The 26,106-nt window shown below is 50.7% G+C and overlaps 1 protein-coding gene across 1 annotated transcript in view; it reads right to left on the bottom strand.

Moving 5' to 3' along the window:
• RBM44 (RNA binding motif protein 44) overlaps positions 1-26,106 on the bottom strand; it is a gene marked incomplete at its 5' end in the record, with an annotated part of 455,780 nt that overhangs the window by 391,012 nt on the left and 38,662 nt on the right. The window contains one exon of the mRNA XM_082260160.1: positions 17,766-17,818. Within this exon, the coding sequence (XP_082116286.1) occupies positions 17,766-17,818 (53 nt within the window). The remainder of the gene's footprint in view (positions 1-17,765; positions 17,819-26,106) is intronic.

Raw genomic sequence — 26,106 nt, 5'->3', positions numbered from 1 at the left:
CCGACCAGCATTTCAGCCATATCAGGTGTCTAATAGCAACCCCCACTGCTGTTGTCCTGGCCACCAATAAGGCCAAGTCCAGGGACATATCACACATGAACACCAGGGCTTGGACCAACTGGTCTAACAGTTCAAGAACCGCAGGGGGAAGCTGTGTCGTTTCCAAATTACTCTTCAGCAACTTCACTCATTCAGTAGCAGTCTGTGCTAGGAGAACGTTCACAAAGTTAGCTTTTAACATGTGACCAGTCACCACATGTACATGGCAGGATAAGGATTCCACCCGCCTATCCGAAAAGGTCGGCGACTCTTCCACCGGCACCAGAGCCGCTTTTATTCAACCTGGCCCCGGGGGAATCCACCTTCGGTGGTACAGCCCACCTGGTATCCACCGCCTCTGCGAAGGGATAACGGCCTTCAAAATGCTTAGGCACCACCATGTGCTTAATGTGTCGTCATTGTCCATCCACAATAAAGTGAAACAAGTCAGGACAAGGGAATACTTTACCTGAATTGCAATATTCGCAGGAGCCAAAAGACACCTGCGTACCTGGCGCTGTGGGTTCATCAGCCATTTTAAGCGTTTCCCGCACAGAAACGATCAAATTTGACACCAAGGCGCGTTCTCACACGACAGCGGTGGAGGTCCTCCTCACCGTCAGAATGTGAAGACACCGAACCCTCAGGATGGACTGCGTCTGCGGCAACCATATCTGTCTCAGAATCCGAAGATCCTGCAGATGGAGGGGAGGCCAGAGGACGTTTGCGACTAGCAGCACCAGAACAAAACTGACTGCACTTTTGACAACAGGCTTTGCAAAAAAAACACAATCTCTGGCTACAACTGCGAGTCGGAGGGTCCAGCAGTCATTTCCAGGAGTTCTGCAGGTGATATTTTATCCTGGGACTCCATTTGCAAACAAATAAAAAAACATTTTATTTTTTTTGTGCACTGTCCCTTTAAAACCGCAAAAATCGTGGTCTCCACGTTATTACTGCGGAGCCCAAAAACCTGAGCAATGTCTACCTGAGCAGGAGAGGAAAACCCACAGGGGACCCCCAGAAACTTTCCAGATAAAAAATGTGCGGTCCTGGTCAGTGTCAAAACAAAGTAACAGAAGAAACAGGAAGAGGAAGCAATTCTGCCTCAAACATAGAAAAAAAATGTACTGCATGCCAGTCCCGCCACCGGACCACAAGAAAATGGCTGCTATACATTCTCAATGGGGAATTCCAGAAAATGGCTGCCCATACAAACTAATGGCAACACAGAGGTCATGAACCACGACAAAATAGCAGTCCCCAAAAGGGGTCCCAGAACATGTGGCAACGAACAGTCCACATTCAAGTACCCCACCGGACGATCCATCCCCCTCAAATATGTAACGAAAACCGGCCGCATTATTACCCCCCACGGTGAAAACCCACAAGGGGGGAAGCAAGGAGTATGCCAGTTAGGCTTCCGGGCTGCCAGGGAACTGAGGAAGCTCCTAAGGTCCGACCATTCCAGGGAGAGGCCCGCGCCCACCCTGCGACCTCCAGGGATAGTGGGGGGATATATTACTCACTATACCGCAGTACCAGGCGGGCGCCACTCCGAAAAAGATCACCTCCCACCCGGGATGCGGGTGCTGTTACCCAAGGGGAGTCTGAGACTTAGGGCGTTCCAGGTCGTCTGCGTCCCAGCGAGATCTACTCGCAGGCTCATCCCCAACCATCGGGGCACTGTCGTGGCGAGGCCTACTACTGGACTATAACTTGCAGGCCAAGCTGGGAGACCTTAAGGATCTATATTATCCAGTAAATAAAACACAGCCGGCTGTTGCTTGTAGATTTTCTGCATCTTGGTCCTCAGGTTCTAACTAGAAAAAAAGAAGAAAAAAAAAAAAAAAAATCACAAACTTTCCCTGTTACAGATAAGACCGAAGTCCCAGCAGGGAACTAGGTCCCATCCTTGTCACTAGGCAGAACAAATTTTGAGTATAGCAGGGCCTGAGGAGTTATGCTTGCTGGGACAGCCCCTATAGGCGTGGACAAGCCTTTCTTCCACCTAGTGCCTATCCCTAGTCTTAGGAGCATAACCCTATAGTCTATGAATAAGCAGAGCTGCGTCTGTCGAACGATAGGGAAACTTCTTATGGCCTGAGGAGGGCCCACGTCTACTACGAGGTTCTTTGCCCTTAACCTGCGGAAGAAAAGTACTCCTCCCCCCTGTGGGACTTTTAATGATATCATCGAGGGTAACTCCAAACAGGCGATCAGTCAAGACCTTTTTTGAAGTCTGATCCGCAGACCAGCTTTAAGCCAAAAGACACGCCAAAGGAAGACTGCCAAAACAGAAAGGCAACCCTTCAGGGGAGTCGCATCCAAAGAGGCATCACAGATAAACTGCAGCCCCTGGACCAGCTCGTCCGCCAGCCAAGCAAAGGCGGGGGGAGCTGCTCCCCCTCCAGGTCACGGCGTAAGAGCTTGGCCCACTCGGTCAGAGTTTATGACACTAGAGCAATCAATGGTGAATACCGGCCTTATTGCCAAACAAGCCAAAGTGTACATATGGCAGGCCAAAGCCTCCGCCTTCCTGTCAGCCGGATCCTTAAAGGCCAGGGACTCTTCAACCGGAATCATGGTTTCCTTGTTTAATCTGGAGATCGGAGGGTCCACCATCGGCAGCACAGTCCACTTCTTAAGAAGGGACTCCTCATAGGGGTAACACCTAGTAAAGCGCTTAGGGACCCCACGGGACACTTTGGTCGTCCCCACTCTTTAGCGACAATTCTGTCAAAATAGGCAGGAAAAGGAAACACCTTTGCCACTCTGGATGGCATGAGAGTGCCAAAGGGTTCCTGCACCTCCGTCACAGCTTCAGCTGCGTTCATCTTCAGGGTCTCACGCACAGATATAAATCAGTGCATCCACCAGCGTCCTTTGAGGAATCCTCCTCACTATCAGAGGATTCCAGGCTCGTGGTTGCAGACCCAGAAGGGTGACCCACCTCCGCGGCGGTCAAATCAGATTCAGGATCTGAGGAGACAGATGAGCCCGAAAAAGGCAGAGGGGACTTTTTGCTAGCGCGTCGCCCGCAAGCCACCTCTACCCGGGACACAAGGGACTCCAGGACCGCCGTCAGTGCATAGATAGATGGATGGTTGAGACTCGGAGGGACTCGCAGCCTCACATAAGGAATAAGGTGGGGAAATGTGCTCCAAAGACTCCATGAGTCACCAGGAGGATCCCACAGAATTGGATTTTTGTAAGAACTTACGGTAAAATCCTTTTCTCTGAGTCCTCTGACAGACGCAGCTCTCAATGCTTCTTCACTAATCGGTTATGCGCCATCTACAGGAGTAGACTAGGCAGTGAAAACATTTCACTCGACACGCCTAAAGGGGCTGTCCTACACACACAACCCCAGATACACTGTGCTCTCAAATCAGTTTCGTAGCAAGCAGTGAAAGAAAACACAACCAACCCCAAAATATAGAGGGGCGGGAGCTGCGTCTGTGAGAGGACTCAGAGAAAAAGGATTTTACGGTAAGTGCTTACAAAAATCAAATTTTCTCTTACGTACTCTGAGACGCAGCTCTCAATGTTTCTTCACTAATGGGACGTCCCAATGCAGTGTAGGCATGAGGGGTGGGAAAAACGCAACCAAAAACTGTTAACGTAGTTCAAAGGCTAAAAACATAGCCAACTGGCCAACAAAAAGCTCAACCAACATCAACAGGAGCTTACCCCAACCCCCCCCCCCCCCCCCCCCGAAAGAGAGAACCATGTCTCTTCGTCAAACAGCGGCCTGCAAAAGGAAGTATCTGAAGATGCCATCTCGTCAATTAGTAAAAGTGTGTACAGACAACCAGGTCGCTGCTTTACACACCTGAGTCACAGAAGCCTGATGGCGAAAAGCTCAAGAGGCACTCGGCGCTCTAGTAGAATGCGCCCTCACAGGGAAAGGAGGAACCTGACCCTTTAATGAATAGGCCTGAACAATAGTCCGTCTAATCCATTTTGATATGGTTGCAGCAGACGCAGTCGAACCCTTACGAGACCCCTCCGGAGGGACAGACAGACAATCTGACGCTGACAGGTAGACCTGATCGCCCGAACCACATCCAAAGAATGCAAGGCAAATGCCTTGGGATGCTTGGGCTTAGCACAGAGCGAAGGCACAACAATATTTTCATTGAGGTGGAAAGCCGACACCACCTTTAGGGAGAAAAAATTGGTTACTTTATCCCTATGAACGACCAGATAAGGTGAACGGCAAGACAGAGCCGCCAACTCAGATACCCTGCAAGCAGAGGTGATAGCCACCAAAAAGGCAACCTGAGACAAGAGGCAGAGAAATCTCCCTGATATTTTCAAAGGGAGGCCGTTGAAGAACGGACAAAGCCAAAAATTCAGATCCCACGGAGGTAAAGGGGATCTCCTCGGCGGAACCGGATGACGCACCCCTTGAATAAAGGTGCGAATCAAGGAATTAGTTGCCAAGGGACAATGGAAGTAAATGGCTACGGCTGACACCGGACCTTTAATCGTGCCTAAAGCGAAACGTTGCTCCACACCTTTTTGCAAGAAAGCAAAGACCCTCGCCACCGAAAAAGAGCGAGGATGCAACCCCTACGACTCACACCAGGCAATATACATCTTCCAGGTACCATGATAAATCTTCCTGGAAGTTGCCTTCCTAGCTCTCAACAAGGTAGGAATCACAGAATCAGAGAGACCCCGGTCTCTCAACACCTGGCCTTCAACAGCCATGCCTTTAAATCCAGTGACCGTAAAGCAGGATGGGACCGTAAATCAGGATGGAAGATCTGCCCTTGAGACAGCAGATCCCCTCTCAGAGGCAGCCACCAGGGAGGTTCGATGACCATCTTTACTAGGTCTGCGTACCAAGACCAGCGAGGCCAGTCTGGGGCCACCAGAATTACCTGCACTTCCTCCACCGCCAACCTGCGGAGGAACCTCGACAACAGTTGTATTGGTGGGAAGGTATAAAGCAGCCGATACCGGCTCCAAGGCACCACCAATGCGTCTGTGGTGTCGGCCGGAGGATCCCGAGCCCTGGCTACAAACAGCTCAACTTTTTTGTTTCGACGAGATGCAAAACAGATCCACCTCCGGAGTTCCCCATCGGCCACACAAGAGGCGAAAAACCTCCGGATGCAGGGACCATTCTCCCTGATCCAGAACCTGGCGACTCAGGTAATCCGCCTGCCAGTTCTCCACTCCTGGAATGTGAACTGTGGAGAGAGCCGGAACATGTGCTTCGGCCCAAGACAGAATCTCAGCCATTTCCTTTGCTGACCTGGGCATTCTTTGTGCCCCCCTAGCGATTGATGTAAGACACAGCCATGGCATTGTCGGATTGCATCCGAACCGGAAGACTGTGCAGCTGAGGCGACCAAAGGAGCAGGCAGAGTTTGATCGCCCTGAGCTCCAGGACATCGATCGGTAAAGAAGATTCCTCCTTCGACCACGTTCCCTGGGCACAAAGAGTGTCCAGCACTCTACCCCAGCCTGTCAGGCTGGCATCCGTGGTGAGGACCGTCAACAAAAGGGGCAGAAAAGACCTGACCTGGCTCAGAGCAGGTGACAGAAGCCACCATGATAGCTCCGACCTTGTGAGACGGCTGAGACATATCATCCTGTCCAAGGACTGTGGATCTCTGCTTGTAGAGGCCTCGTGTGAAATTGGGCAAATGGGACTGCCTTGAATCACCATGCCATCATCAGCCCCAGGGACCTCATACATGTCCGCAGGGATGAGAGATCACTGTCCATCAGGATCCTTGATCTCGCCCTGCAAAGTTTGGAGTTTTTCCTCTGGAAGAAAGACCCTCGCTAGAGAGGAGTCTAGGACCATGCCCAGGTAGCTCAGACGCACTGACGGGGTCAGTGCAAACTTCTGGAAGTTGATGGTCCACCCGAACTCCTGAAGCGTCTGAACCAGGACCGTTAAGATTGCCTGACAGGGTGGCACAAGAGCTTGCCCTTTACAGGAGATCGTCCAAATAACAGAGGACCACAACCCTTTCTTGCGTAGCAAAGCCAGCACCGGGGATAAGACTTTAGTGAAGACTCTGGGAGCGGAAGCTAGACCAAAGGGTAATGCCACAAATTTAAAGTGCTCCTCCGCCACCTTGAAGCAGAGGTACCGCTGATGACCCTCGTTAATAGGTATGTGCAGATAAGCATCTTTCAAACCTATGGAGGCCAAAAAATCCCCTTGATTTAAAGACGCCACCACCGACCAAATGAATTCCATCCAAAACTTCTGCACCCGCACAAAGCGATTTAGTGACTTGAGGTCCAGAATCGGACGCACCTTGCCCTCCTTCCTGGGCACCGTGAACAGGTTGGAGTAAAAACTTTGAAACCTGTCCTGCTGAGGAACCAGGACGATCACACCCTGGGCAAGAAGGTCCTGCACTGCCTCCCTGAGATCCTTCAAACAATCCGGAGACAGACGGAGATTTGATGGAAAGAACCTGTCTGCTAGCGAGACCGAAATTCGATCTTGTACCCTGTACGCATCAGTTCGTGAACCCATTTGTCTTAAATCAGACGTCCAGGGTTCCCCAAAGTAACGCAGACATCCCCCCCACCCCTGAACCTGGTGAGGGTGTCCCTTTATGCAGAGGAGGACTTGTCCGGCGCACCGGACTGGCCAGCCTTGGGCTTACCTGACCTTGTTTTCTCCGGAGGCCCTGAACGGTTTGCCTTTTTCCTTCGCCCCTGAGGCACAAAAAAGCCCCCTGTGGGCCTTGAAGGAAGTCCCCCGCTTACTGCAAGGCGCCTTACCTTTTGCGGATTGGGGGGAGAAGAGTACTCTTATCCCCCGTTAGACCCTTGATTAACTCATCCAAGGAGTCAAACAGAAGTTCACCTAAAAAGTGAAGACCAGTTACGGCCTTCTTAGAAGCCTGGTCCGCCGACCAGCTCTTCAGCCACACCATTTGGCGTGTGGCGATCCCCACCACAGACACTCTGGCAACCAGAGGAGCCGTGCCCAGGGCCGCATCACACAGGTACACCATGGCCTGGGCAGTCTGATCCCTGAGCTCAATTAGAGTTGAAGGAACCGACTCTGCGTTCAAGTTGCTCCTAACCACCTTGACCCATTCTGTAACCGTTTAAGAATCGAACCCCGCCAACAAGTGCAGATGGCGGGAAAGGGATTTCATTCGCCTGTCCACAGGGTCCTTAAACACCGGGGAGTTTTCAACAGGTACCACAGCAGATTTATTCAACCGGGTAACAGTGTGATCCACCTTAGGGGACACCGTCCAATGATTGGAAACTTGAGTCTGCAAAGGGGTAACGGCGCTGAAAGCGCTTGGGTACCACTAGCATGTGCTTTATGCGCCGCCATTGCTTGTTCACAATATCGTGAAAATCCTTGGGACAAGGAAAAACCTGACCCGACTTCTGGGCTTTGCGGGAGCCGAAGACAACCCATTTTCCTGACTGTGTGGGCTCATCATCCAATTGCAATGTTTCCCTTACTGAACGAATCAGTGCTTCCACCAGAGCGCGTTCCCGCGCTGCAGCTGAGGACGACTAACCGTCTGACTGAGGACAGGGATCCCTCAGGGATGGTATTGTCCGTGGCAACCACATCAGGCTTTGAATGAGGACTGAGAGGGCATCGACCGTTTGTGGGTAGTAACTTGTTTCATCACAAGATCCACCTTCGACGCTAGAGTCTCTAAGGCTGCAGACAGAGAAACCAGAGACGGTGATCCGGATGGTCCAGATGCACAAATAACATCAGAGGGGAAATTTTCACCTTGGGACTCCATTTTTCAGCAAATGAAAAAAATAAATACACTGCCCCTTTAAATCGCGGTCCGCACTGCTATACCGTGCTAAAGCCAGATTCTCCTGTTTAAGGTTAACCTGCACCCTGGCAGGAGTAAAGTGTGCCCGAGGAATGCCCAAAGGACTAACACCCCTTACTGTACGCGCACCCTGTGAAGCAGCCGCTTGCAGTCTTCTGCATGTAAAACTTCTGAAAGAAGTGACAAAACATCACTAGAGGCGGAGCCCACCTGTGTAGTCTCAACAAAATAGTGCTAATAGAAAAGTATAGGAAGCAAAGGGAAATTGGCTGCCGCCCACAGAGAGCGGCCTATGCCCACACTTAAAATGGTGGCCAAAAACACCGCCAAGTGCTCAGGAACCCAGGGAGGAGGCCACCGCGGGAATCCACCTAAAGGGACCCCCCAGGACAAGGTAACATCTGCAATACCCCACCAGGCGTCAGACGCCACTATAGCGCCCCCAGCAGGAGCAGGGAGGGCAGGACCTTTCCTGAGAGGCCTGGAGGATCTTTCAGAGAGAAAGCCTCCGCTCCGAAACAGCTCGCCTCCCACCCTGAGTGGGGGTGCTGCCAGCCAAGAGGGGTACGCTGCAACTCTGGGCATTCCAGGTTGATGCGTCCCGGCGAAGCATCAGCTCGCAGGCTCGTCCCCATCCACCGGGGCTCTGTCGTGGCGACACCTGGGCGGACCATAACCTGCTCACGCTCGTCAGCCAGGCTGGGAGACCGTAAAGATCTAGATTATCCAGTGCGAAACCTCAGCCTGGCTGACGCTTGTAGTTCACCAGCAGAATCTCCCTGACACTAACTAGCGATAGTGAGTAAAGATAAACATTTCTCAAAATAAAATAAAAACTGAGACCGAAGTCCCAGCAGGGAACCTAGGTCCTACTCCTCAACTAGGCGGCAAGAAACGGATTTGAGAGCACAGTGTGTCCGGGGTTATGTGTGTAGGACAGCCCCTATAGGCGTGTAGAGTAAAAACTTTTAACTGCCTTGTCTACTCCTGTAGATGGCGCATAACCCATTAGTGGAAGCACTGAGAGCTGCTTCGGTCAGAGGACGCAAGAGAAAACAGTGTAAAACATTGCTAAGGGGAAAAAAAACATTGCTAAGGGAAAGCCCCCACCGCGCTCGCAGCACCACTCGGTCGCCAGGCACAAAGCAGCCAGCGATCCTCAGCAGAGAGGGATGGGACCCCACCAGACTCACCACCCGCAGAGACAACTGCCTGTAGCCGCCAGGATAATCTGCACTACACGTGTGGCGATCAGGACGTAAAGTTATCCAGGAGTCATCACCACCAAGGGGTGAGGAGGGGCTCCCACCACCGAAATCACCGCCCACAGGGCTCTACTGTCATGGCCACCACTATTTCCAATGGCAAACCACAGCAAAATGGCCACCGAACTACACAAACATGGCCACCGTGTATAGAACACACAGGCTACAACAAAATACCACGAGGCATACAGGGACCAAGGATTGGGAGACAAGGCCTCAAGGACAGATCCAGCCAGGATGGGGGGGCTCTATCAGGTCCCCCATCAGGTACACCCCCCATACCGCACAGTCGATCATGCGGTCGCAGACGGTGCACCCCCCATCCCCAGGCCCCCATCGCCAGTCAGTGCCCTGCCCCCTCCCCAGGAAAGTGGCAAGACCACCCAAACAGCCATAACGTATGTGGAAGTGAGGCAGTATGAGGGACTCGGCAGGGGGGGTGCCTGCGGGAAGGAGGGGCCCACGTCCACCTCAAAACCCTCCAAGAGGGAAAGGGGGGCAGCTACTCACCATACCAGGAACCAGGGGGGCACTGCTCCAGACAGAAGCCCTATCCATCAAAATGGGGGGGTGGGGGGTTGGGAGTCGGCCAGGAGGAATGCTGCAACTCGGGCCGAGACCCGGTCGTATACGACCTTACAAGGCGTTAAACTCAAAGGCCGGCCCCCCTCCAGTGGGGCTATGTCGCTGCTGACCCAGCATGGAGCGGATGTCTGCGCGTGCTCACTGGCCAGACTGGGGTGATCACTGGATACATATATCCAGCCCTTCGCTCAGACCAGCAATTGAGTGTAGGTCTCACATGAAAAATCAAGGAGAAAAAAAATATTCTCTATATAAAAAATTTTGTGAGTACCAGGGATCCCAGCTCCTGACTAGGCAAAAAAAAAATTGAGTGGCTATAGCAGAGGGGGGGGAGTATACCACCTGGGACTGCCCATGGGTGTAGCCAGAATATGTTTTCTGCCTAGTATCCAACTCCTGTAGGGGGCAGTAGTACCCAATGATTATAAATACCAGGAGCGGTGTCCGTCAATGAACGAAAGAGAAAATAGAATTTTTGTAAGAACCGTACAATTCTTTTCTCGGAGTTCTCGGACAGTCGCCGCCCACTCATTCATTCTGCACGTCTGGGACGTCCCAAAGCAGTGTAGATGTGAGGGGTGGGAAAACGCAACCGTCAAAGAGGCAACGCAGCACCCAGGTCAGAGAAAAGAATCTTTTCCGATCCAGAAAAAAACTGGGCAACAAATAACTCAACAGGAGCGGACCCAGGAAAACAAAGAAAAAAAAACCCCAATAGGAGGAGACAGGCAAAAAACTACCCTGTCTACCCTAAAGCACTGCCGCACTTTTTGCGGCCAAAAGAGGCATCCGCTGTTGCCAATACATCAAGTTTGAAAAATTTTGTAAAGGTATGCACGGACGACCAGGTCGCCGCTTTGCACACTTGAGTCACCGATGCCTGATGGCGGAAGGCCCAAGACGCACTAATCGCTCTGGTAGAGTGCGCTGTGAAAGGGAAAGGCGGAACCTGATCCCTAATCGAATAGGCCTGCACAATCGTCTGTCTGATCCATTTTGAAATGGTTGCTGCAGACGCAGCCGTACCTTTCCGGGGTCCCTCGGGAAAGACAATTCGACTTCGTGAAGGATTCTGTAGACGAAAGGTAGACCCTGATAGCCCGGACCACATACAAGGAACGCAAAGCAAACTCCTTAGGATGCTTAGGCTTCGCACACAGCGAAGGCAAGACAATGTCCTCATTGAGGTGGGAGTCTGAAACCACCTTCGGAAGGAAGGACTGATGAGGTCGCAAGATCACTTTATCCCTATGAACAACCAGGTAGGGGGAGCGGCAAGATGGGGCTGCCAATTCCGAAACTCTGCAAGCAGATTTGATCGCCACCAGAAAGGCAACTTTCCGTGACAGCATAGGCAGAGGAATCTCACGGATGTTCTCAAAAGGAGGACGTTGTAAAACGGACAGAACCAAATTCAGGTCCCAAGGGGGCAAGGGTGCCCTCCCAGGGGGAGCCAGATGGCGTACCCCTTGAATAAAAGGTGCGGATCAAGGAATTTGACGCCAGGGGACGCTGAAACAGAATGGCCAGCGCAAGTCGCTGATCCACACCGGTTTGCAGGAAAGCCAACACCCTCGCCACCGAAAAGGAGCGGGGATGGAAACCCTGCAACTGATACCAGGCGAAATAAGCCTTCCAGGTACGATAATAAATCTTATCAGAGGAGGCCTTCCTGGCCTTGAGCAAGGTAGGAATGACTGTCAACGAGAGACGCCCGTCTCTCAAGACTTGGCTTTCAACAGCCACGCCGTCTAAGCCAGCGACTGTAAAGCAGGATGGAAGATCAGCCCTTGAGACAGAAGATCGTCTCGAAGTGGAAGCCGCCAGGGAGGCGCGACAACCATTTGCATGATGTCCGCGTACCATGACCAACGCGGCCAGTCTGGGGCCACCAGAATCACCAACCTCGGTTCCGAGATCAACCTGTGGAGGAATCTGGACAACAACTGAATCGGGGGAAAGGCATAAATCAGTCGATACCGATGCCAAGGCACCACCAATGCGTCCGCCAGAAGGTCGCGTGTTCGTGCCACGAACCTTTCCACCTTGTTGTTGAGACGAAATGCGAACAGATCCACATCCGGGGATCCCCACCGCGCACACACCATCTGAAACACCTCCGAGTGTAGGGACCATTCCCGCTGGTCCAGGGTCTGGCGACACAGATAGTCCGCCTGCCAGTTCTCCACACCTGGAATGTGAACTGCCGACAATCGCCGGACCTGCGTCTCGGCCCAGGACAGAATTTCTGCCACTTCCTTGGCTGCCTGGGCACTCCTGGTGCCCCCTTGGTGATTGATGTAAGCCACCGCAGTTGCGTTGTCCGTCTGTACACGCACTGGGCAGCCCTGAAGGCGAGCCGACCAACGGAGCAAACAGAGCCTGATTGCCCGCAGTTCCAAGACATTTATCGGCAGGGAGGATTCCCTCTCCGACCAAGTTCCCTGGGCATACAACTTGCCCAGAACTCCATCCCAGCCCGACAGGCTGGCGTCTGTGGTGACCACAGTCCACAGCAACGGCCGGAAGGAATTTCCTCCCGTCAGAGCCGGAGACTGGAGCCACCACAAGAGATCCGATCCCATTTGTGGGCTCAAAGAAATCCTCCTTTCCAAAGACTGAGGATGTCTGTCCCACTTGACAGAATCTCCGCTTGAAGAGATCTCGTGTGAAACTGTGCAAATGGGATCGCCTCGAAAGCAGACACCATCAGGCCCAGGGACCGCATGCAGGTCCGAAGTGATGAGAGCTCGTTGTCCCTGAGAGACCTGACCTCGTCCTGCAGGATCCGGAGTTTGTCCTCTGGAAGAAAGACCTTCGCCTGGGCAGAGTCCAGAATCATCCCCAGGTAGGGGAGACGAACCGAAGGGGACAAAGTCGACTTCTGAAAATTGATGGTCCATCCGAAATCCTGGAGCGTCCAAACCGTGATCGACAGATCGCGCAACAGGGTGGCACTGGAACTCGACCTTAATAGGAGATCGTCCAGATAACCTAGAATTGCAATCCCTTGTACCCTTAACAAGGCTAGAACAGGAGCCAACACCTTGGTAAACACCCATGGAGCCGAAGCGAGGCCGAAAGGCAACGCCACGAACTGAAAATGCTCCTGCGCGATTGCGAAGTGGAGGTACCTCTGATGACCCTCGTAGATAGGATGTGTAAATACGCATCCTTGAGATCGATGGAGGCCAAGAAATCCCCTGGACTCAGGGATGCCACCACTGACGGAAGGGACTCCATACGAAACTTTTGAACCCGCACAAAGCGGTTTAGGGACTTTAAGTCCAGAATCGGACGCACCTTGTCCTCCTTTTTGGGCACTGTGAAACGATTGGAGTAAAAACCCCGAAACCTGTCCCGCTGTGTAACCGGGACGACCACTCCTTGGACGAGGAGGTCCTGAACCGCCCGGCAGAGATCCCCGAAACGATCGGGAATTAAATGAAGATTTGAGGGAAAGAACCTGTCTGCGGGGCGAGACCGAAATTCGATCTTGTACCCTGAGCGAGTGAGTTCTTGAACCCACCTGTCCTGAACCTTGGACAGCCAGGGCTTGGGAAAACAACGCAGATGTCCCCCCACCCCTGAGACGGGTAAGGACGAGGTGGACTGGGTTGCTGTGCCAGCGTGGCCACCTTTGGACTTATCCGCCCATGGCTTCTTCTGGCCACCAGAGGCCTTGAAGGACATCCCCTTATCCTGTGTCCTGAAGGCACGAAAGGACCCCTGGTGAGGTTTAAAAGAGGGACCCCGCTTGGCGCAGGACGATTTCCCCCTAGCCGCATGGGGCAAAAGAGTGCTCTTACCCCCAGTGAGCCCTTTGATCCATTCATCCAGAGAGTCCCCAAAAAGACGACTCCCCACATAAGGGATGTCAGTCACTGTCTTTTTTGAAGACTGGTCAGCCGACCAGCTTTTCAGCCAAGTAATGCTGAGGATTGCAACCGCCGACAGCCGTGCGACTAAGGGAGCCTCATCCAAGGCCGCGTCACACAGGTACAGCACGGCCTGGGCCATTTGACCCACCATCTCCAGCACAACAGAAGAGGCGGATTCAGCAATTAGAGTGCGCCTAAGCGTCTTGACCAACTCTGCAACAGCCTGAGAGACCATTACAGAAGCGAACACAGGCTTCAGCAAGGAACCCACTACCAGATAAATGTGGCGGGAAAGTGTCTCCACCCACCTGTGCGCCGGGTCTTTAAACACTGGGGAATCCTCCACGGGCATTAAAGTGGCTTTATTTAACCTGGACACAGTGTGGTCCACCTTAGGAGCCACAGTCCAGCGAGAATCCACCGAATCAGCAAAGGGATAACGGTACTGAAATCTCTTGGGCACCACAAACATATGTTTGATACGGCACCATTGGTCATTCACTGTTTCGCGAAACTCCACGGGACAAGGAAAAACCTGACCTGATTTTTGGGCTTTGCGGGTCCCGAAGGAAACACACTTACCCGACAGGGGGGGCTCATCATCCAAATTTAAAGTTTCCTTAACAGAGCTGATAAGCGCGTCCACCGCAGCGTGGTCCCGCGCTGACCCAGAGGACGAATCCTCCTCCTCCGACTGAGAGGACAGGGACCCCTCAGGGGGGACGTTGTCCGTGGCAACCAAATCTGGCTCTGAATCAGAAGACAGAGGGCATAGGCCGTTTTTTAGAAACCCGGTCAGACATAAGCAAATCCACTTTTGACGCTAAAGTCGCAAGTGCAGCAGATAGAGAGGCTATGGAAGCGGATTCAGGAATACCTGAACCATCCACCAGGTCCGTGGGGAATTTGCTATCCTGGGACTCCATAATAGCAATATACAATTTAAATGACGCTGGCCCTTTAAATCGGCGATTCCCGCGGCCCCCACCGCAAACCTGCACCGCAAATGGAGACCCTGTCCCTTGCTACAGGAATCCGGAAAAATTAGTGACAGCAGGAACCCTGGCCAGAGGAAACAGTAAAACATCCCCCACAGTGTGCTATACTTGCCCGCGCTGCTGAGGAGCTGAAGGGAAGAAAGGAGGAAGTGACCTCATCATGCCCCTAGAGGCAAAGCCACAAGAAAATGGTTGCCAATAGAAGTCAATGGGGAGAAAAGCCCTGGGAAAATGGCCGCTGCGAAAAAGGACATCATTCCCACAACTAAAGATGGCGCCCGATCGGCGCCAAAAAGGATGACAGAAAATAGCTGCTGCCCACACTATGAGGCCGAACAGCCTGCCCACACCCAAAATGGCGGCTGCGCGGAGTAGCGCTATTTGCGGCCCCAAAACACCTGCACTGGCCCTCACAGAGCACCACAAGCACCCCTGGGACATAGGAGACCCCGCAATCCCCCACACAGCGGTTAAACCGCGACAGCGCCCCCCGCAGGGACAGGGAAGGGACACACAGGAGCCACACCTACAGCCATGAGGGGGATATCACAGAACCCATACCTGAACTGTCATCCCCAAACAGAGGGCCCACATACACACCCCAAAAACATGGTCCAGAGACAGAGGGGTAGTAATAGTACTCACCAGTCCAGCGAACGTGGGCACCGCTCTGAGACAGGAAACCTCCCACCCTGAGTGGGGGTGCCGTCAGCCATCAACACGCGGGCGTACCGCAGTCGAGACATCCCAGCGAAGATAGCAACTTAGCAGGCTCATCCCTGACGCCAGGGACACTGTCGATTGCGAGGCATGGGCGTACCAATAACCTGCAAACGCTCAATGGCAGGCTGGGAGTCCGTAAGGTTCTAGAACAACCAGTGGGAGGCCAAGCTCTGCAAACGCTGTAGTCTTCTCAAGTCTTCACTAACTAACGAAAGAGAAAATAAAAAGCTATCTTTTAAAAGAACAACACTTTTTTAGAGAAAAATCTGAAAAAGAAGAAAAAAAGCTGAGACCTAAGTCTTAGCCAGGGAAACCCAGCCTACTCCTGAGCTAGGCAGCAGAAAACTGAATTGGGAATGAGGCTAGCTGGGGGTATTGACCAGAAGGACAGCCCCCTGTAGGTGTGTATATACAAAGGTTTTGTGATTATTCTAACAAAATCTTCTGCCTAGCTTACTCCTGCAGAGAAGGCCAATACCCAGACGTGCAGAATGAATGAGTGGGCGGCGACTGTCAGAGGACGTAAGAGAAATGTGGTTTACCCTATTTGTTGTCGAAATGAAATTCAATTGCTTGCACTAAGCGTTTGCTTCAAACCAGACTTAATGAACATGTGCCAACATTAAAAAAGGTTATCCAAAATGTGTTTCGAAACATGCCTTACACCACAACAAGAATGCGACGGGTTCTATATTTTTGAGCAGAGATATATTTAGTAGGTGGAGAGGGAGTAAATGTGTTTAGGGAGAACTCAAAATTAGAGATTTGGTGGATTTACTCAGCCAAGACTTATGTCCCGTCTGGAATGAATGTTGAATGGGACGTGAATGTGCTTAACAATAGCTAATCACCTTTAAGATTTTATATTTTATGCAAATTTAATTTCTATAAAACATCTTTAGTATTTGACTTATTTTTAATTTATATTTAAAAAAAAAAAAATTATTTTTATTTATATTAGATATTTCTATTTGGCTATACAGTTTATTATATTTGTCTTTCTGGTTAGTTGATTTGGTAATTAGGCAATTTTGTATTCTTTGAGTTTATTTATTCACAGCATTTTATTTAAGTGTTTGGTATTACAGTGTAATCTGGTTTCTGACCATAAAATGGAGCCATGTCCCAATGCGCGGTTTCTTATTATTACCTTTTAGTTGGATAATTTTTTCTGTTTTGTTGGGGTTAAGAATATAGCGTTAGCTCTAATACTATGCTGTGGATTAGCATTTTGTGGTGATTACTGTGAGTTTTTGCCTTAAACGTTTGAGGCTTGATGGTGTGACTTCCTGTGTATTTTCCAGAGTTTTTGGCTTCATGGTACCACATCCTGTGCATGGAAAGCACAGCCTCCCAGATAGTGAGTTGAGGGGGTGGAGTGTTTTGTCCCTTTCGGCCTGTGGGACGCAATCATTTACATAACCACCGCCCCAGGTAGTTCTAGAAATACTGGGCAATGTCGCACGCTGACAATATTAGTGCTGACTAAACACATAGGGAGGAGTGACATCACGTACCGGGATGCGACAGCCATCTTTTTGATTGGAAACATTTGGTTTCCATGCTGGATGCTTTAATTTTTATGTGTACAAGTAAGTGCAATATTTTACCCAATTACTATATTTGAACATACTACACTATAATATGCCCCCTTTTTGAACATTCACATCCGATGAGACTGGGGAAGACACTTTGGGCAGTCGTTTAATATTCCATTCAGGAGAAGTCGGCCATCTAATCCAGTGGCATTATTCCAGGATTATTCTGACAGTGCTCGATTGACCTTCTTTGTTGGGGGTCCACATTAGGGGTAAGAGGCAGTGAGAACGGGTGTTGGTGACGGCTTCTTTTGGACACCCCTTTCTCCTCTTGTATCATCAGTACACAGCATTTTTGAGGACTTACTGTGATATTTATTGGACTGATATATGCATTAGCGCTGCACTTCTTTTGTTCTGTTTTTTATAGGTCATTATTCCTGCATATACATGCTGGTAGCCAATTCTTACGTTTATATGATCTTAACAGTTTTAACCTAGCGCAGCTAATTTTGCTATATATTGCCAAAATGTTACAGTTGTGACCTAAAAAAGGGGAGAGAAAATATTTCAATGGACACTTTTTCAGAACACAACTTTCTAAAAGGTGGTGTACCCCCACTTTGCAGAGATTTGGTCTAGTTTTTTTGCTATGTGCCTCAGACAGGAGTCTCCCCAATGAGACACACATTCCAAAAAAAAAAAAAAAAAGCGGGGGGGGGGGGGGGTAACCATCCCTATAGCCCATCTACCAATAATTAAAAAAAAAAAAAAAAAAAAAAAAAGGATGGGCTAAATACATTTTAATTGAAGGTAAAACTTTTTAGATTTTAATAACAGGGATTTCAGGCAGAAATTCTTTCTCATAGCATTTTAACAATAGTTACTAATGGCCGTTTTCTTTAACAGTATTGTTGAAAAAACAACTTACCCACCGCAGTCTCTCATGTTTTGGCAGTCTCCAGATCCTACATTTACTGGACCCTGACAAACAAAGTTACATTTTAGGAAGCCATGAAAGGAAAAAAAATAAATATAGATGTGCAGACTGAACATCAGCCAAGAAAATCTTTTTAGATGGTGAAGTTAGATAAAACTGGATTTTTGTCTTACCATAAAATCCTTTTCTCTGATGTTCATTGACACAGCGACATATCTTCATTAGTCCAACGGGTTATGCTGCGCTTCTTAGGAGTAGTACACTAGGCGGAAAAGGGTTAACAAAGTTTACAGAACTTTAACTACACCCATGGGGCAGTCCCAGGTGGTATACTCCCACTTCCTGCTCTAGGATTCAGTTTAGTAACAAGCAGTGTCAGATGAATACTTTCAGGACTCTGGAGGCGAGTCTGACGTGCAGAGGGTAGCCTCTAGCTCACCGAGGGATGGAGCACAGACGAGTCACCCAGGCAGTAGACGCAGGCTAACCCGAGGTGCGGAATCTAAGTGCCAACCAGTCTTCACCAGAGCCTCTGATGGTGAGGATGGATTTTAGTGTGTGTATAGCACCAGGTCGCGGTCCTCGGGGTTGCCCTGCCAGGAGGTGAACAGGTCCGGATCCGATGGCAGATAGACAAGGATAAGGCAGAAGTGTGGTCACAAACAAGCCGAGGTCAAGGCGGGCAGCAGACAAGTGAGGTGAGGGACAAGCCAGGAGGTCAAACAGAAATCAAACTGGATACAACAGATTTCAGGTTCAGAAACACAGGAGAAGCTGCAGATCAGACAGCAAAGACACTGTGCTGTTGAGTTGCTTAAATAAGGCAGCCTGTTGCCAATTAACGAAATAAGTCTGGTAAAAAAAATTGTCGTTAATCGCCAATAGTACCTGCACAAATGGAAAAGAGTGAACAATACTCAAAAATAGGTGTTGAATTGAATCTATACAGTGCAATATATAAAAGTGCATAGGTGACACAATTATATGTTGGTGTATAACCAAAAAAAGGGGGCTGCAACAAAACCGTGAAAACGTATGAGTGATATAAACTACACCTAAAGTGTACAATGCTGCGCTCCCCTAAAGTGCACTAAATGTAAAATTGAAATATAATGCGAGTTCATATACAACATACTCAAATAACTGTATACAAAGTGCATCAACAGATCATATATAAGTGAATAATAAATTGGTGAATAAAGTCCCATACACCGACAAGAAAAACTAAAATGGTGCAGTCTCTAAAGGATGACTTCTCCACATAGATGTATATATAAGCTCTTCAATCCTTTCACCACATGAACACCCAGTGTGTGTGAACGCTTACCAGAAGGCACCGACTCCTTAATTATAGGTGGTCAGTGCAAGCGGAGTTGTATACAATATTCAGAATCCAGAGTGTGTCTGAGCCCTCCTGAAGGATCCACCTTACAAATCGCCTGTTACATAAGTATGCTCCGCACTCTTCTGCCAGCCCAAAGCTCCTCAGAGGTTAAATGAATAAAGGAAGGCCAAAATAGTGAAGTACATTCAGGCAGTTTAATAAAGATAAGGTAGATACACTTACATTGGATAAAATACAACTGGCATTCAGTCAGACAAGGTCCAGGGATAACACAGACAAGTGCCCCTTCCGCTTCGCTCTTTGCGTGTCACCTGATCCCGGAAGTGGCGCAACAGCGTGATTGCGCTCCAGAAGTCCCGACCGGTTTCATCGGCACGCAGGCCGTCGTTGTCAAGGGTCATATGGTCGCATTTCAACCCCCTCATTCAACCAATCAGCCCGAGACAGGTTTATTTTATACGCTTACCGGAATTGAGGCACCTGTAAATGGGCAATGCGATCACACTCTCCCGGAAGAAGGGCAATCGTAACAGGAAAACGTAATACGCCCTTAATGTAAACATCCCGGTGACCGCCAGCTAACATAAAATACCAGCAAAGTTAAACTATTAACTCACTTTCCCGAAACGATGGGCAAACATAACAAATGATCACAAAATGCCCAAAGTAATAGACCATCAGCTAATAATAAACTGCTGCCAAATTTAGGGCGATTGGTAGCAAAGGGAATTACACAGCAAAAAAAAAAAAAAAAAAAACGTAATTTTTGTAAAATCTTACCTGTAAAATTCCATTCTCTGAGTCCTCCGACAGTCGCCGCCTCTTCATATTCGTCACATATGGGGTATTAGACTTTGCTCCGAAGGAGTAGCTGGCAACAGAATATGTTAACATTAAAGCTTTTAACATATCCCACCCTCAAGGGGTGGTCCCCTCAGTCAATACCCTCCTACTTCCTGCAACCATATCTCAGTTTTAGTGGAATAGCAGTAGAGTATACAACCAAACCCCAAAAGAGGGGCGGGGGCGGCGACTGTCGGAGGACTCAGAGAAAGGAATATTACAGGTAAGATTTTACAAAAATTCCGTTTTCTCTTATGTCCTCCGACAGTCGCCGCCTCTTCATATTCGTCACATATGGGGACGTCCCAAAGCAGTGCAAACATGAGGGGTGGGAAACGCATCCGCGCCGAAAAGGCAACGCAGTCTCCGCATCAAAGAAAGGAACCTTACCAAAGGAAGGAAACCAGCTGGGCAACAGGAAAAACAAGTGCTCAACAGGAGCAACAACCCAGGAAAAGACAAATAACCAGGGGATAAAAAACTTATCCCAACAGCCAGTGGTCCCCACAAGGGACCCTAGGGCAACGCCGCACTAAGAACCTTGCGGCCAAAGGAAGCATCCGCAGATGCCTGAACATCTACTTTGTAGAATTTTGTGAAAGTGTGCACGGTCGACCAAGTCGCCGCCTTACACACCTGGGCTACAGAAGCCCCATGACGACAGGCCAAAGACGTACTCAGAGATCTAGTAGAGTGCGCCTTCACAGGCACAGGGGGAACCTTCCCCTGCAAAGCATAGGCCTGTTCAATGGTCTGGCTGATCCATTTTGCGATGGTAGAGGCCAACGACGCCATGCCCTTCCGAGGACCCTCTGGAAGAACAAACAAGGAATCCGTCTTTCGAAAAGACTCAGTCGATTTAAGGTAAACCCTTATCGCCCGAACAACATCCAGAGAATGTAATCTCACCTCCTTTGGATGTTTAGGCTTCGCGCACAGCGAAGGCAAGACAATATCCTCATTAAGATGGAATTCCGAAACTCGTTTCGGAAGAAAAGAAGGATTAGGTCGCAAGACCACCTTATCCAAATGAACAACCAGATACGGAGACTTGCAGGACAAAGCTGCCAGCTCCGACACTCTGCGAGCCGAAGTGATCGCCACCAAAAAGGCGACCTTTTTGGACAACATAGACAACGAGATCTCCCTGATCTGTTCAAAAGGAGCACGTTGCAACACAGACAGAACGAGATTCAAATCCCAAGGGGGCAAAGGATCCCTCCTAGGAGGAACCAGATGCCGCACACCCTGAACAAAAGTGCCAACCAAGGAGTTGGAAGCCACGGGACGTTGAAACAGAACGGCCAGCGCAGACACCTGACCCTTTATCGTAGCCAGCGCCAAACGCTGATCGACACCCATTTGAAGGAAGGACAGCACTCGGGAAACCGAGTACGTGCGGGGCGAAAACCCCCTGGACTCACACCAGGCAAAATAGGCCTTCCAAGTACGGTAATAAACCTTCCCCGAGGAAGACTTCCTCGCGTTGATCAAAGTATGAACGACCTCTGGGGAGAGACCCTTCTCCTTCAGGACCTCGGTCTCAACAGCCAGGCCGTCAAAGCCAGAGACTGTAAAGCAGGATGGTATATCGGTCCTTGAGACAGGAGATCGTCTCGAAGAGGCAGACGCCACGGGGCGTCGACCGCCAGATTCACGAGGTCTGCGTACCAGGACCGGCGAGGCCAGTCCGGTGCCACAAGAATCACCGTGCTGCGTTCCGAGTGTAACCTGCGAAGGAACCTGGACAGCAACTGAATCGGTGGAAACGCGTACATCAGCCTGTACTGATGCCACGGGGCCACTAACGCGTCCGACGCGTCTGCCCGAGGGTCGCGCGTCCTTGCCACGAACCTTGTTGTTGAGACGAGACGCGAACAGGTCCACATCTAGAAGACCCCACTTCGCGCACAACATCTGGAAGACAGCCGGGTGGAGAGACCATTCCCCCTGATCCAGGGTCTGGCGACTCAGATAGTCCGCCTGCCAGTTCTCCACCCCCGGAATGTGAACCGCCGTTATCGCCGGGACATGAGTCTCGGCCCAAGACAGAATGTCGGCCACTTCTCGAGCCGCTCGGGCACTCCTGGTGCCCCCTTGGTGGTTGATGTAGGCCACCGCCGTGGCATTGTCCGTCTGCACCCGAACCGGGCAGCCCTGCAGCCGGTCCGTCCATCGATGAAGAAGGAGATTTATCGCACGCAATTCCAGAATGTTGATCGGAAGGGAAGACTCCCCCTCCGACCAAGTTCCCTGGGCGGACAGAACGCCCAGAACACCACCCCAGCCCGACAGGCTGGCATCCGTGGTGATCACCGTCCACGAGATAGGACGAAACGACTTGCCCACGGACACCATCGGGGACTGGAGCCACCACAGAAGGTCTCTTCTGGTGCGATGACTCAACGAGATTTAAAGATCCAGAGATTGAGGTCGCCCGTCCCACATGGACAGGATCTCCGCTTGGAGACCCCGCGTGTGAAACTGGACGAAGGGAATCGCCTCGAAGGCCGAGACCATCAATCCCAGACATCTCATGCACGTCCGCAGAGACGAGTGCGGAACGTCCCTGAGGGACCTGACTTCCTCCTGAAGAGTTCTGAGTTTGTCTTCCGGCAGGAAGACCTTCGCCTGCACCGAGTCCAGAATCATTCCCAGGTAGGGAAGACGAACCGACGGACTCAGTGTCGACTTTGGAAAATTTATCGTCCAACCAAACTCCTGCAGAGTTTGCATCGTGACAGACAGGTCCTTCTCCAGACCCTGGCTGGTCGCAGACCGAACCAGAATGTCGTCCAGATACCCCAGGACAGAAATGCCCTGGGCCCTCAATAATGCCAGAACCGGTGCAAGCACCTTGGTGAAGACCCGCGGAGCCGAGGCGAGACCAAAAGGCAACGCCACGAACTGGTAGTGATCCTCCGCAATGGCAAATCGAAGGAACCTCTGGTGACACTCGAAAATGGGGATGTGAAGATACGCATCCTTCAAATCGATGGAGGCCATGAATTCCCCCGGAACCAGGGCAGCCACCACCGACCGCAGGGATTCCATGCGGAACTTGCGAACCCGCACAGAGCGGTTCAGAGCCTTCAAGTCCAGAATTGGACGAACCTTGCCCTCCTTTCTGGGCACGGTGAACAGATTGGAATAAAACCCCCGAAATCTGTCCCGATGAGGCACCGGAACTACCACTCCCTGAGACCTCAGGTCCCGCACCGCCAGGTGCAGGTCCCGTAAACGCTCTGGAGACAGTTGAAGATTTGAGGGAAAAAATCTGCTCTCCGGCCGAGAGAGAAACTCGATCTTGTAACCAGATCGAACGATCTCCTGAACCCATCTGTCCCGCACGCGGGCCAACCAGGGCTGAAGAAAACCGAGCAAGCGTCCCCCCACCCCAAAACTGGGTGAGGGCGCCCCTTCAGGCCGCACTGTTATGGGCTGCGGATCCGGATTGACCGGACTTCTGTTTCCCAGACCAGGGCTTCTTCTGAGAGCCTTGACCTTTGAACGGTTTGCCCTTGTAGTGCGACCGAAAGGCACGAAAGGACCCCTGAGGGGGCCGAAAATTAGCATGCTTCTTCCCAGAAGCCCCCTTAGCCTTGGAGAAATGGGGCAAGAGAGTGCTCTTACCTCCGGTGATCCCCTTAATCAACACATCCAAGGACTCCCCAAAAAGGCGAGACCCATCATAAGGCAGATTGGCTAAGGTCTTACGTGAAGACTGGTCCACCGACCAACATTTCAACCAAACCAGGCGGCGAGACAACACCGCCACGCTGTGCACACGTGCAGCCAACGGGACTAGGTCCAAGTCCGCATCACACAGATACATGACCCCCTGGTGGATTTGATCCACCATATCCAGGGTCGCCGGCGAGGCCGAATCGGCCACTAGGACGCACCTAAGCATCTGCGTCCAACTTGCGACCGCCTGGGCTGCCATGAGAGAGGCAAACAGAGCCTTAAGCATAGAACCCGTAACAGAATAAGTATGACGGGCAAGAGACTCCAATCTCCTATCCGTGGCATCACGGAACACAGGGGAATCCTCTGCAGGAATCGCAGTGGATTTGTTTAAAACCGCAATTGCGTGATCCACTGGGGGTGGCACACACCACCTTTCATCAGTGGAAGGCGAGAAAGGATAACGCAGCTTGAACCTACTTGGTACAGCAAAAGGTTTGCGCAGATTGCGCCATTGTTCCTTAACAGCGCGCTGAAAATCATCATTGCAGGGAAAAATCTGCGGCGTCCTGCGTTTTCTCTGCGTCCCATAAGCCGCCAAGGCAGCGGGGGGACACACTTCATCCTGCAAACGCAGTGTTTGTTTTATGGAAGCAATCAATTCATCCATGATTGCAAGCTCTTCAGGCGAGCCAGGGGGAGAATTATCAACCCCTTCAACTTCAGCCTCCACCTCGGACCCCACTAGATCCAGGGAGGAGCGGGACCCCGATAAGGAGGCCCCCGCCATAACAACCCCATCACCTTCACCCTCAGAATCAGAGGAAAGAGCAACTCTGGGTCTTTTAGTAGATTGAGAAGCCACCAGCATCTGCACCTGAGCAGCAAGGCCAGCCACAATAGTGGCTAAATCCCCCCCTGGGGGGGAAACAGCGGTCCCCTGGCTTTCCACCAAGGCGGTAGGAAATTTGCCCTCCTGAGAATCCATTGCCCCTACAACAAATGCCGGATAATAAAGGGTTAACTGCCCCTTTAACACGCGCGGCGAGCGCAGCCCACCGCACCACACACAAGCACAATGAGACCCCCACAGGGACAATAAAACTGACACAGGCAATGGATAGGAAGGATATAACCTGAGGAGACCCTCGCCGCTGCTGCTGCCTCGATCGGTGTTCCTGGAGAAGAGGAAGTGATGCTGCCAGGGCGCTCTATAAAAGCCTATGGGAGGCTACAAGAAAATGGCCGCCATGCATGTAGAACATGCGGCCGGAGCGAGTGTAGGCAAAATGGCGCCGTTTGGCGCCGAAACCGCCGCTCCACAGTACAGTAATGCACACGTCTGTATATAAAAAAACATGTCAGATCGCCGCAGCGATCGCTGTATAATGCCCAAACATGCCACAAAACATACCCCACAGCACACAGCTTCTCACACTGACAAGGCTGACACACACAGTGTCACACAGCTCCCCCCCCCCCTTGCAGCCCACAGCATGCAGCCGAGAGATAGGGAGACAAACAGTGTGAATAGAGGCAGGTTACACAGTCCCAGACTGACACCCCCCCAGACAGACAGGTCCCCACATAAATACACTTACCTCACAGTGGCGTGGGGGACCCGCACAGGCGAACAAGCCGCTGCACATGAGGCAGGGAGAGTCGCATACAAGACGCACAGAATGGGGGTTAAGAAACCGCACAGCGTCCAGTGAGGTAGCCACCTCACCAATCATCCCTGCACCGAACAGGGATGGGTCGTTCACTGTGCCAGGAGCGTTACCTGGCTGAACGCTCGATGGCAGGCTGGGAAGCCACTGACCCACGACCTACGACCAGGGGGATCAGCCCGAGACCCAGCCCGCATGATCCTCTTCATCCGAAGAACTAACTAATGCTGACAAAAAGAACAGCTAAGTAAAGGTAGAGAGAAAACTCAAACAAAAAATCAAAAAAGAAGAAAGAGTCTGGGGCACAAAGCCCCAGCACAGAGAGAGCCAGCCACTCCTGACAAGCTAGACATTAAAACTGAGATATGGTTGCAGGAAGTAGGAGGGTATTGACTGAGGGGACCACCCCTTGAGGGTGGGATATGTTAAAAGCTTTAATGTTAACATATTCTGTTGCCTAGCTACTCCTTCGGAGCAAAGTCTAATACCCCATATGTGACGAATATGAAGAGGCGGCGACTGTCGGAGGACGTAAGAGAAAATTAATTTTCCATAAATACATAAATATCTAAAAACAATCAATCAATGTTTAATAAAAGCCTTTTGGGCCATAATATCATACCAATTATTAAAAACACCATTCATAATAAAATTACTAAACCTATGAACTCAATACCTAAATATTAGTTTATCTTTGATCTAATTTAATTAAAAAGGGTTTAAATATAATTAAAAACAATATATTAAATATGACATGTTATTTTAGATAAGCGGGATGTACAATATA

This window comes from Pelophylax lessonae, assembly GCF_965119305.1.
Source record: "Pelophylax lessonae genome assembly, chromosome: 6".
Taxonomy (NCBI): Eukaryota; Metazoa; Chordata; class Amphibia; order Anura; family Ranidae; genus Pelophylax; species Pelophylax lessonae.
The sequence above is the reverse complement of the archived record's forward strand: the minus strand, read 5'-3'. Positions and strand labels throughout refer to the sequence as shown.